This window comes from Staurois parvus, unplaced genomic scaffold, assembly GCF_062004578.1.
Source record: "Staurois parvus isolate SC_StPar_1 unplaced genomic scaffold, SC_StPar_1.0 ptg000017l, whole genome shotgun sequence".
In the NCBI taxonomy this organism is placed as follows: domain Eukaryota; kingdom Metazoa; phylum Chordata; class Amphibia; order Anura; family Ranidae; genus Staurois; species Staurois parvus.
The window spans coordinates 13,525,001-13,538,271 of NW_028317813.1; the positions used below are offsets into that span (position 1 = coordinate 13,525,001).

The 13,271-nt window shown below is 40.1% G+C and overlaps 1 protein-coding gene across 1 annotated transcript in view; it reads right to left on the bottom strand.

The window, feature by feature from the left end:
• Window positions 1-13,271, bottom strand: part of ERBB3 (erb-b2 receptor tyrosine kinase 3) — a 139,649-nt gene that overhangs the window by 44,987 nt on the left and 81,391 nt on the right. Inside the window, exons 5-9 of the mRNA XM_089680044.1 lie at window positions 10,332-10,397; window positions 7,843-7,961; window positions 7,502-7,640; window positions 3,688-3,801; window positions 1-39 (exon numbers count right to left, since the gene is read on the bottom strand). The exon at window positions 1-39 is cut by the window's left edge and continues 82 nt beyond it. Coding sequence (XP_089536170.1) covers window positions 1-39; window positions 3,688-3,801; window positions 7,502-7,640; window positions 7,843-7,961; window positions 10,332-10,397 — 477 coding nt within the window. The remainder of the gene's footprint in view (window positions 40-3,687; window positions 3,802-7,501; window positions 7,641-7,842; window positions 7,962-10,331; window positions 10,398-13,271) is intronic.

Genomic DNA, 13,271 nt, shown 5'->3' on the forward strand with positions numbered 1-13,271 from the left:
CTGTTTGATATTTACTCCCAGGTCCTGTTCCCTCACAAGCTGTAAAAAAAAAAAAAGACGAATCATAGTAAATGAAATATAGCGACTTTAAACAAAAGTTAAAAAAAAATGTTTTTACTGGGTAGTATGAAAATGCTCTGGGGAACTTTTGCTATATTGATCTGTGTACTGCCCTGCCACTGCCATGTCCTTTTCCCTTGTTTTGCATTGATCTGAGTGCCTTCCTTTGTTGCTTAACACTACGGTTAGGTCCATATATATTTGGACACAGGCACAATTTTTTTTTTCAGGTTTTTACCAAAACATATTCAAGCTATAGTTATATAATGGATATGGGCTGAAAGTGCACACTCTCAAGTTTAATTTGAGGGTATGTACATCTAAATTGGAGGAAGGGTTTAGGAATGACAGCTCTTAAGAGTAGCTATCCCCTCTTTTTCAAGGGACCAAAAGTAATTGGACAATTGAATCAAAAGCTGTTTCATGGCCAGGTGTGGGCTACTTCTTCATTATTTCTTCATCAATTAAGCAGGTAAAAGGTCTGGAGTTGATTCTCTCCTCTCAATGGTAAAGGAAAACCCATTCACAACATCCAGACAAGTGAATGACACTCTCCAGCAGGTGGCCGTATCATTGTCAAAGTCTACAATCAAGAGAAGACTTCACGCGAGCAAATAAGGAGGGTTCACTACAAGGTGCAAACCATTCATAAGCCTGAAGAATCAAAAAGCCAGATTAGACTTTGCCAAAAAAACATCTAAAAAAGCCAAATCAGTTCTGAAAAAGCATTCTTTGGACGGATGAAACTAAGATTATTCTGTACCAGAATGACGGGAAGAAAAAAGTGTGGAGAAGGCTTGGAACAGCCCATGATCCAAAGCACACAACGTCATCTGTAAAACATGGCAGAGGCAGTGTGATAGGATGGGCATGCATGGCTTCCAGTGGCACTGGGTCATTGGTGTTTATTGATGATGTGACAGAAGACAGAAGCAGCCGGATGAATTCTGCAGTGTTTAGAGATATACTGTCAGCCCAGATTCAGCCAAATGCAGCAAAGTTGATTGGACTGTGCTTCACAGTACAAGATGGACAATGATCCAAAACACACTGCAAAAGCAACCCAGGAACAGTTGAAGGAAAAGAAGTGGAATATTCTGCAATGGCTGAGCCAGTCATCTGATCTCAACCCAATTGAGCATGCATTTCCCTTGCTCAAGGCAAAATGAAAGGCAGAAAGAACCACAAACAAAGAACAACTGAAGACAGCTGCAGATAGAGCCTGGCAAAGCATCAGAAAGGAGGAAACCCAGTCTCTGGTAATGTCCATGGGTTCCGGACTTCAGGCAGTCATGGCCAGTAAAGGATTCTCAACAAAATATTAAAATGAACATTTTATTTAGGATTATATTCATTTGTCCAATTACATTTGAGCCCCTGAAAATGGAGGGACTGTGTATAAAAATAATTGCAGTTCCTAAAATGTGTACTTCATATTTATGTTCAGCCCCTTGAATTAAAGCTGAAAGTCTGCACTTCAAATTCATTTAGATTGTTTCATTTTAATTTATTCTGGTGGCATACAGAGCTAAAAGTATGAAAATTGTGCCTGTGTCCAAATATATATGTACCTAACTGTATGTAGTTTAGTGTCATATTAATAGGCTCATCTGTAAAAAAAAAAAAAAAAAAGTTTTCTTTTTTTTTTAATAATTGTTAAACATTACAGTTTCTTTATACAGTGGTATCCATGATAATACAATTGTGGTACAGGCGTTTTATTTACCTTAAGGAAAAAATGCTTGATTCATTAACCCATTAACCACTTGCCCTCCTGAGAATTTACCCCCCTTCCTGACCAGGCCATTTTTTTGCGTTACGGCACTGCGTTACTTTAACTGACAATTGCGTTGTCATGCAACGCTGCACCCAAAAGAAATTTACGTCCTTTTTTTCCGATGAATTGAGCTTTCTTTCAGTGGTATTTGATCGCCTGTGCGGTTTTTATTTTTTGACCAACAATATTTTTGACTTATTGCTATTAAAAACGTCCAGAAAAAAAATTTAAAAAATCTAATTTCATCATAAATTTAGGTCAAAATGTATTCTGCTAAATGTGTTGCTAAAAAAAATCCCAATACATGTAAATTAATTGTTTTATGTGAAAGTTATAGCATTTATAAATGGCAGTATAGATACTGGAATTTTTTTAAATTTATTACTAGTAATGGCAGCGATCAGCAACTTATAGCGTGACTGCGGTGGACATTCTGGCACTGGGAGGAACTGACTTGGTGTCACTGACATCCCCAGTGACACCAATACAGTGATCAGTGCTACAAAATAAAAGCACTGACACTGTACTAATGGCACTGGGCAGGAAGGGGTAAGCACAGCCATCCAGAGCAGTGTGCCCGAGCTGACAGGGAGGAGGACTGTTAGTAAACAAAACAGTCCTTCTCCCCGTCGGAGATGCTCGGTAATCACCGGGCGCCGGCCGTAATCACCGGCTGGTACCCGGTGACTGACAGCTGCGGCTGCCAGTGGCAGCACGGGTAGAGAGTGTGCACGACTCACACGTGCCCCCTACCCGGAATTGCAAAATCATGTATATATATGTGATTTTGTGCACCCCTGCCACCCTGTAGCAGTATATCTGCTATAGGGCGGCAGGAAAGCGGTTAAACAGCACTATAAAAATAGAAATAACCATTCAAACTGAATTTCTATGAGACAAACAGGTTCCCTTATAAAGCTATTTTCAGTGCTTACTGCTGCAAATAGCAATCCTTATAGCTTAAAGAATTGGGAAACATATTAAAGTAGAACTGCACTCTGGCGATCAAAACTGACTATTTTTAATCCTTATGCTGCTAGTATTAGTAAATAGATAGCAAAGTATATCATATTTTCTTGTTTTAAACTTTTTTTTTTTACATTTCTTCAGTTACTTCCTTGCCTAGACAAATTATATCATACATCCCAGGAGTCTTCAGGAGGGGAGGAGGAGCCTTCTCAGCTAATCACACCCTCCTGCCTGCATGACTGAGCTAAGGGCAGATGGATTCCAGGAAGTAAATGCTACAAGAATCATCTGCCCTTACTCAAGATGGCCAGAGTCAGGAATGCTAGGGGGTGTTTTTCAAAATGATTTCTCAGCAAAATAAAGCATGAAGACATGGATGGATGGGTGAATTTGCTTTGAATATCAAAAATGAATTACAAAGCATTTTTAGTTTGTGGTGCTCAGATACAGTGTAGTTCCTCTTTAAGTAAGGTCTGTTCTAATAGTCTTAGCTCAGTAATGAAATCCCTAATCATGTAATCAGAATCGAATCAATTCTTATGAATTAATTAATAAGGATTTGCTGCCACATAAGATGTAGTCATTTCTGATATTAGATGCACTCGTATATGAAGTAGATGACGTTCACTAGCAGGTAGACACCAGCTTTTGAACAATATATGAAGCAGATCTGTTTCATGCCTTACATTTGTATGCTTTTGCAAAGAACAATGCCTTGCTTTACATATGAAAACCAATTAGATTTCAGCACTCAGCAGGGTAGGCAGTCAAGCCAAAGAAATACTATTTCTGTCTAGTTACATTTATTGCAAATTTAAATTCTGTTCAATGATTTACTCTATTAAATTAGGACCTAGAGGCCCTCAGAATCCAAGGAATACCTTTAGGGCATAGGCCTGAACATGGTTCACACATCTTCACCTCATTCTTTGTAACTTCCATCTTGTTGCTTGGACAAGCACGAACACAAGAATTCTGATCCACCACAAAGTTATCTAGGGTAAGCAAAAGGCACATATCCTCTTAACAACTACCATATCAGCAAGACAAGTATAGTTATAAATACAAAAAAATGAAATCCTAATGTAGCCAGTACAAGAACATGTACACAGAAACACCTTAATATAATCATTTTAAAGCAGTTCTAATGTCAAAACATTTTTTTTTTACCTTAATCCATTCCTAATTGCACTAACTGATCCCCCAAACCCATCCCTAAACACTACCTGAATCCTTTTACTGCTCTAGCACTGTCCCGGCTGCAGCACTGCTTCCCTCACTTCTTGGTCTCCTGCTGCTGTCAGTAAAACTCATGTGAGGAGGGAGAGGGGTGTGGCTTGCCAGCGTCTTGTGTGTCTATGGACGCGCACAGCCGAACTCAGGAGCATGAGTGTATGGGTCCCCCCCTTATCATCTGGCTTGCTGAAGAGGGACTTGGAAGAAGGAGGAGTGGACAGCGTTGTTGGGGGGGCTGCCAAAGAGGAGGTAAGGGACCACTCTGTGCAATATCAGTAAGTATAACATCTTTTTATTTTAACACAAAAAAGTAGCCTTTAATATTACTTTAAAGCATAACGTTCATACATATATGAATACAATACTGCTTGGAATAAGTTACTGTACTTTACCATAGCAAGTACATCAAAATATATGTTGATCCTTTCAGAAATCCAGTGAGCATCTTACTTCATAGAGTAAGTTTACACCACAGTGCCTCTGCTGCACTGAAATGCCAGGCAGTATTATCAGCCATGCCCAGCTCCTCTGTACTAGACAACAGAACATCTCCCATTCTACCCATTGTCATAGCAAAACGGGATGGTGAGCAGTAGTCCAGCATAGGTGAACTGGGCAGGGCAGACAGCACTGCTTTTGAATCTGGACAGTGCAGCAGAGGCAGCGCTGTCAGCTCATAACCAAAAGTAGCTCACTGAATTTCTGGTAGAATCAACAGGTTTTTTTTTTAATTATGTGCTACCTGCTTTTTTAAAAGACAAAAATGTGAAAATATGCATGTATTGCAGAGATGGAATAAAAGCCTTTTTTTTATTTTGCTCTGATATACAATTTAACAAATAAATCCAGGGCCGGGACAAGGGGTTGGCAGGAGGGGAGGCTGCCCTGGGCATTGTGGTATCATGTGAAGTGGAGGAGCACCACAAGGAGATTTGTAGGGGAGGATTTGTGTTAGAACGGGGAATTTGGGGGGCGGCAGGGATTAAGAATTGTTCTAGGAGGGCAAATTTGGGGAGTGGTGATTTGAGGGGATTTGTGTTGGGAGGGGGGAAGAGGATTTGTGCTAAAAGGGGGGATTGGGGGGGGTTGTGCTAGGAAAGGTAATATGGTGGGGGGGCGAATTTGTGCTAGGAGGGGACATTTTTTGGGGGGAGGGAATTGTGCTACGAAGAGATTTGTTTTTGGAGGGGGGGGGGATTTGTGCTAGGATAGAGAATTGGAGGAGGGGAATTTGTACTGGGAGGAGGGGATTTGTAGTGGGGGGAAGAGGATTTGTGCTTGGCGAGGATGTTTGAGGGGCAGAGAATGTGTACTAGGAGAGGGACATTTTTTTTGGGGGGGGGGATTTGTGATGGGCGAATGGGGGGGGGCAAAGATGTGTGCCGGGAGGGGGAGTTCAGCAGGGCAGCAGATTTGTACTGGGAGGAGGGGGAATTTATGCTCAGGGGTAAGCATGCAGATTAGTGCTTGATTTTTGCTGATACATAATGCTCATACATCTGCAAAGGGGTGGGGGTGGGGCTGCAGCTTGGCATGGCATGCAGTTTTACCTTGTCCCAGCACTGAATACATCCATCAGTTTCATATATGTCAGGCCAACATAAAAAAACATGCATCATTGTAATACATGTAAATTTCTGTATGTTTTATCATGTTAAAGACCTGGCAAGTTCAGAAATATACATTCAGAGTTGTAAGAAATGGCCTGACATCTAAGTCCCTTTTTTTTGGGACTTAAATCACATTAAATAGTGTCAAGTTGTCTCTTGCTAAAATACTAAATCCACCTCCTCAACTCATCTCCACAATATAGAGAACAATGTTGTCTTTACACCATTAGAATTTCATTTGAACATTTTGAGTAAAGAAGTAAAAGAATCGATTATCTGACTATTCAATGGTGCCAGGGACTCAACTAACTTCTAACAACCTTTCATTGGAGTACCATATAATTTCTTGATTTTTGTACAAATGTCCTGCTTCCAAATTAACTTTGACGAGTACATGTGCATAAAGACTAGTTACAATTTTTCTTGGCCAGGAGCAAAGTTAACTATTAGTAATGTATTTATTCCCATTTCAATCCTTCTTCTTCAATTTTTTTCACTCGCTCTGGTTGAACCGTATTGTCAAATCCCCCTTTTTATCTCTTTTTAGATAATTGAAAGAACATTCAGAAAACAACAACTTTCGGACACAATTCTACAGGTGTAAGACCAGTTTAACTGTACTGTAGTCCGAGATAAGAACTGACATGGCTAATTAGGCAAGATCAGTGAGTATTTTTAGGCTCTTATCTAACAGATATACCAAAATTCTTTCAGTTGTATATTTACCAGAGCCAAAGGGAGAAAATCAGAGAAGGTCATTGTAAGGGTTTACATTCACTTTATGAAACAACCATAGGCTTATTCCCAAAGGCAATGGAGAAAGTAGTGATGATGTACTAAGTGTAGTAACCAATTGCAAGAAATTAGATTTCAGTTTATTGTAGTTCCATGAAACGTATGGGTCTCTGCACTGCCTTACTGCATAGGTCCCCCAATTTTGTCTACTAAGTATGAGAAATATATCAAAACTAGTTAGGAATTCAACAAAGCAATATACTTGGCTATAATATTATTGAAATGTCAGACTATAAGGCTAATAGGTCAAATTATCATTATAAATCTGCATTGGTACACATCAACCTGTCCTCCTACCATAAAATATGCATAATATATACATCAACTCCTGTACAGTCATTAAAAATGCTCATATATTGTTTTACAGACGCATCCTACATATCAATTGTCTCCAAACTATGGCCCATGGGCCACATGCAGTCTATGCTTCTGTAGACCCTGATGTAAGTGGATGTAAGTAATGGAGGGAGGGGGACTTCTCATCTAAAAAGGTTGAGTTGATGTGGGGGGGGGGGGGGGGGCTTCTCATCCAAAAGGGGATCTGATGTGAAGGGGGGGGGGCGGCTTTCATGTACTGGGGAGGCTTCCGATGTGAAGGGAGGACTTATAATGTGATGGGGGTATCTGAAAAGAAGTTATTTCTTAGAGCGTGTTTATTCATTAATTTACATTTTATTGATTCATTTATAAAGCAGATTGTTTTTTTTCAGCCTGTGAATATTTGTAAAATATACAACGTGACCCTAGAACTAAACATTTTGGAGACCCCCTGCTATATATGCTTATTGTTGTTTTTTTCAGGTTTGGGCCAATGAATATCTTTATGTGCGCTTTCCTGGATGCGTTTGTATCACTAAGTGTATTTGCTGTCAATAAAAAGGCCCTTTACCTAGTATTTTCCTCCCTGAAGGTAGTCACCTTACTTTCGCCATATCATCTGTTGTCATTATCAGCCATATTTAGTACTTTGCATTTCTCAGTCCTCTCTGAATTTTCAATAAACTGCATACAAAAATTGTACTTGTATAGAAAATATGTCCCTGCCTATACATACGGGGGCAGTTCTTGACACATGATCCTCCATATTGGAATTTAGCATCAGGGCTGTGTTCCATCTGACCGGTCACGGGGTTGTAAAACAGCTGAGAACATCGGGGTACACAGGTTCCATTATCATTAAAGTTGCGACAAGACTGTATGAAAAAAAAAAAGTTACGTATGATGATGTGGAATTTGCTCTGTATGTAACTTGTCTCTGTTGATGCCTTGACAAATGTATGTACTACTTTATTTGCAAAAATATTAACGTTTGATTACATTAAAAAATGTTACGTTAAAGGACATATTTGGTTGAACTCAGTAGGCACTGACTGTAATTCAGGGTGAAGTACTTACAAAGCACTGAGTGTTTAAGGATCCAGTGCAGCCCCCTGCACACTCATCATGGCAACATTCTGTGGGTGCCTGTCCATAGCAACGGCCATTGCACTGCTGCGCACAAATGTTCTTTGTCACTGCAGAAAGAAAGAATACGGTAGATTGCCTATAAATAAAAAATCCCATAATTCTGCTATAACAACAATTGGCATAAGACATTACCTGCATAGGTAATACTGCCAGATCTAAGAATGACTTCCAATCACTACATTTTACAATCAAGAGTTGAAACAGAATTAACCCCCCGCCACCAAAAAAACAAACAAAACAAAAACACTAAAAATACATACATATATATATATATATATATATATATATATGTTTTGCAGGTTACCAATTCTTAAAGTGTAAGTAAAAAGTAATATAAGTCTGCTTAACAATGTTGCCTCCCCGTCCTCCATCTTGTATACTGTTTGTAGAAGAGAGCGGTATACATACCTTTTATTTTATTCAGCTTGGATGCAGTTATGTGATCCAGAAGCAGCGGTTCCCCTGTGTCAGGGAGCACTTGACACTGGGGCCGATTTCACAGAGCCATGATGCCACCCGCTGGCTTCCATTGCCCCTCTGTTGTGGGTGCTCCCTCCCATCTCCTGCAGCAGTTGCTCATTGACACAGGGGAGCTTCTGCTTCTGGAACATGTGACCTCAACAAAGTTGATTAAAAAAAGAAAAAAGGTTTTTATACTGCTCTCTTTTAGAAATGGTAGGCAGCATAGGTAGGAGGAAAGGAAGGCAAGATTTCTCAACACACTTAAATTAGCCTATACTTCAACTGTAAGCCCTGGTTCATACTGATTTGGTGCGGCACATCCCATGTGATTCGCACACAAACCACACCGAATTCCTGTGCAAATCGCATACGATTTCTGTACGGTGCAATTTGAGCCATATATTTTGTATGGCTCAAATCGCACCACATCTGCACTAAAATAGTGCAGGACCCTTTTTTTGTACGCACCAGAATCAGATTGCATGGGTGTTCATACCCATGCGATCCGATTCTGCATATCGCACCACGTTTTGCAAACCAATTTCAGTGTGTTGTTAACTGAAAATACACACCCGCAGCGATTCACATGAATGAGGTGCGATTATGATGCGTTGCGGAAATCACACAGAAACTGGTGCAAAATCCGCACCGCATCAGTGTGAACCAGGGCTAAACCTGGTAGCTTCCTTAGTGTTCTTTTTTTAGGCTTTAGGCTTTATTAGGTTATTTTCCTCTGGTGATTCAGCCAGTAACACGCTTCCTTTCTTAAGGTGGGAATACATGATTAGAGAGTCGACCGATCGGTCATCCGACGACCGAGAGGCGTTCGTTCGTTGGTTGAAATCGTGGCCCACATTAACCAATCTAAAAAAAATTGTTCGTCGGGCAATACGTAGTGTTGACATCTTCCGTACAAGTGGAAATGATGCGGTGTGCGTGTGACCTTGTAGCCATGCCCTTCTGGTCAGAATGAGCAATATACACAATTAACAGCAATGAGTATAATATAGTTTATTACATTGCCTATATACATAAATAGTAATACATAAAATATAATCTGCAGAATTCTGGTTTCATTATCTCATTAGGCCAATCTACTTTTAACATTTGGATTTTATGTTCGTATTTATTAAGATTCCTTGGACATAAACATCCGAGTCATCTTCTGTTTCCACTCATGCGTGATAGCGCTTGATAGATTTTTTCGTACGACCGTAATTCCACTGCATAGAAAATCGGTCGTTCGTATGTGAAACAACAACATTTTTCACTGTTGTTCAACTAGATTTTTTCATTCACAATATCATTATCAGTTAAACATCTTGCTCATCAACAAAGAGAAAATCGGTGGCTCTGCAAAATATTTCTTACAATTTTCTTATCGTGTGTACGGGGCATTAGGGTGGTTCATCTATATATGGAGGAGCAATAGAGTCACCCTTGGACAGCAGCACTGTCTGGGGGGTAGTGTTACAGTTTAGTGTATTCAGGTGGAGTTTATTTAAATGACTAACAAGTTAAAGCCTAACCCCAGCTAACAGTTCCTTCCTCTTGGGATAGCTGTTTTACATGGATAAAAGCTGACCATTGTAAGCACCCCTCTCAGTGTTAAATGATGTGATTCAACCATCTAACTGCCACTTTTGCTGCACAGCTTGGTCTGTTAAAAGAAGTTGAAAAATAACAGCAGGAGCAACAGGTAAAAGAAAACTTACAGAAGGACTGAGAAAAACAGACTATGGTGTGAACAGACTGCATCACATATATCATTGTTGGCTTTGTCTTTAGTACCATGTTAAACAATGACAGAACCTAATGTCAGACTGTAAAATGAGTGCTATTTTAGGTCTTGCTTTGCGGTAGCACCTGCCCTACTAGTATAAAATGAATACTGACATTATTGCTTTCATTGCCAATAAAGTTTTGAGATCAATAGCAAGACATCAAGTACTTACATTTCTGGCAGTCTCCCTCTTCTGCACCCCAACATTTTCCATTACAGGTAGAGTGGCAAGGCTTACCTGCATTAGCCAAGAAAAAGAATGGTCAATGATTATTGTGAAACCAAAATTAAGTTTAATTTGAAAAAAAATGCGGGTTAACCACACCTGCAAGAGATTTTTTACAGGATAAAAAAGAACCATACTGTTTTTTTTTTAATTTCATCCCCTTTCTCTCCACTGTACCTTTCTCACTAGGGTAGATTTTTTAAACATACTCACAGGGCCAGCAAATCCACATGCGATTTGCTGCGATCTGCCACTCCATCAAAGCAAGCCAGGTCCCACCCCATCATGTTCCATTTCTTTGTCATTGGGACCTGCCTGTAACCGGAAATACGTCACCGCTCTCAGCACGCTTCCAGTAGACGCCATCTTTGGACACCCAGGGACCTGCAGTACACCCACAGTACATGGGAAAAACGCCAGATTGTATCTGCACAAATGTGAGTTTCCCTTTTTGCTGATTTATCCACTATATGAATAAAATCATATTACACTATGGAGGATTCTTTTGTCCACCTTTCTATGGCCTTATAAACATCCTGTCATTGTGACTCATCTGAGGGGAATCGATCTGTCAGTGGATGCTGAGGTGGAACCTTGGGAGCCTGTTCTATGAGATCTTCAGTGCTGTTGAGCACTTATTACTCAAAGCGTTGTGGCCCTTATGGGTCACCTCGAGGAGGTGAGGAGCCACTCTAGCCACCTGGGGATAGTGATACACTAGTGTGTCACACAAGCACGCATTGATGTTGGAGTGGAGAATTGAAGCACCATTATTGTTTTGTTTTTTTTGCACGATTGTTTGCACATATTGTGGATTTTTTTCAGCACATTGCTTCTATACCTCTGCATATTCAGCACTTGGCACTATGATGTAGTGTGCGGTATTTAGCACTATATTTATAGTTACTTATGTTCATTGTATTTGCAGCACCTGTCACATTTGGATATAGTGTGTCATTTTTTATTTATTGTCATTCTTATTTTTCGTCACTTTAATAAGAGTTTCTATTGGCACTACTCAGATCATAGATCTTAGGTCACCACAGGACCTACTTATTTGCACTTTACCACTTATTTTTATTAGTGACTAATTAGAATATCAGTATATTTGTGGTATATGATTTATGTTATTTCACATGTGAGATATTGGAATTTGGTTAGCGCTTCACCATTTACACATTCATATTGAGAGAACAGATAAATGTTGGGAGGCTTGCTCAGAGTGCTGGAGGTTGTCTTGGGGCTGCTGCCCCTGGGATCCAGCCTGTGTACTGAGGAGCTGATGTTAGGCCTCAGTAGGTGATTGGCTGAGGGCCTGAATGAATCTGAACTGAAAGGCACTTGCTGGAGGGCATTGCCTATGGAAACTGACCTAAAGAGGGATCCTTTTATCACAGGAGAATGCTGCACTGAAGCTGGTGGGCGACAGCTGTCCTTGGACACTGTGACTAGAACCCTTGCTTAAGAATCCAGGTGTGCATGCGCTTCTGGCTGTATGAACTGAGGCTGATCATAAAAAGTCCCAGATTAACTCGCCATCCCCTTTACCCCCCAACAAAGGCTGCTGTTAGAGGATTTGTGATTTAGAGACTGTCCTCTTATATCTGTTTTCTTTTATATATCTGGTATCCCACTCTCCTGTTAATTGCTGTAATAAATTCACAAAAGACAACCCCTTGACTCGTGTTGGTGTGCTTGGAACCGGTGATGGGCCTGGCAGCCTCTGAACTGGAGAGGGAGACCTGGCTAGGTCTTCTTCTACTGAATTCAATTTCTGCTAAAGGATTGGCTCCTGCCACTTAGCCTGGCTGCAGAGTGCTCTGGGGTGATATTCAGAAAAACACTGGTCAGGATCCACCCATTCAGTTTCATCAACAACATGTTCCATGAATGAAATGTTACTGTGGAACAACCTGAGATGGGGATGTGCTGGTGGTTGCTCTCAATTAACTCATCAGAGCTTCTGCACACAATAGTCAAAGACATTCCCCTGCTGCCTTGCATTTGCTGTCACTAAGGGAAACTGCAAGTAATTTTCTATGCAGACCCTAGGAATGAACAAATAAATACATTTTACAACATAACTGGGCATCAGAAATGAAATATATAACTTCATCTTGTTTTGGCTGCAGATCAGCTTTAAAAGAGCTGGTTCCAGCGACATTTCACCACTGTGATAACATTTATGAATACTAAAAAAATAGCTTCATCTTCTAAAGTGTTTACATTATTGCAGAGGTATGGCCGTTGTCTTGAAATAGGATAAGAGATGGCAGAAGTTGTGCAAAGGCAAGGTTTACTTTGGCTCTCTGGTGGCATGAGCTAATATTTGCTAAAAGGGTTTGTGGAGCTGAACTGTACGGCACCTGAAATTAGCTTGTGACCGACACCACACACATATTCGGAGTTACAGATAAAAATGAACAATGTGACACCAGAGTCAGAGCCACTGATAACTGTTTTCTGCATCAAGAATCAAGACAAGAAGGTGTATTTAGTAAGACAAGCACAGGTAAAATGAAAAGCACCTCTAGCAGCCAATTGGATTGGAATGTCTTTCAGTTTAAGCCCACAGAAAGTTGGTCATATAGGAGTACAATTACTATTTCATAAGCAAAGGCCAAATTACAAAGTACATATTTCCAAGGAATCTAATCAGAATTTAGTGTCTAATAGTCTGACTACATTAAAGTGTTGAAAGAAAATCTGTTTTTTATATCGGAGTGCATATTACTGCCATTTCCAGGGACATATGAAAAAAATAGCAATTTGCAGTTCATGTAGTCTAGGTAAATTAACTATGACTTTCTACTTGAGCTAACACACACCATCTAAGAGTTAAAATCAGGGTTGAGAGGATGACGAGAGTACGGTATATTTATTCTT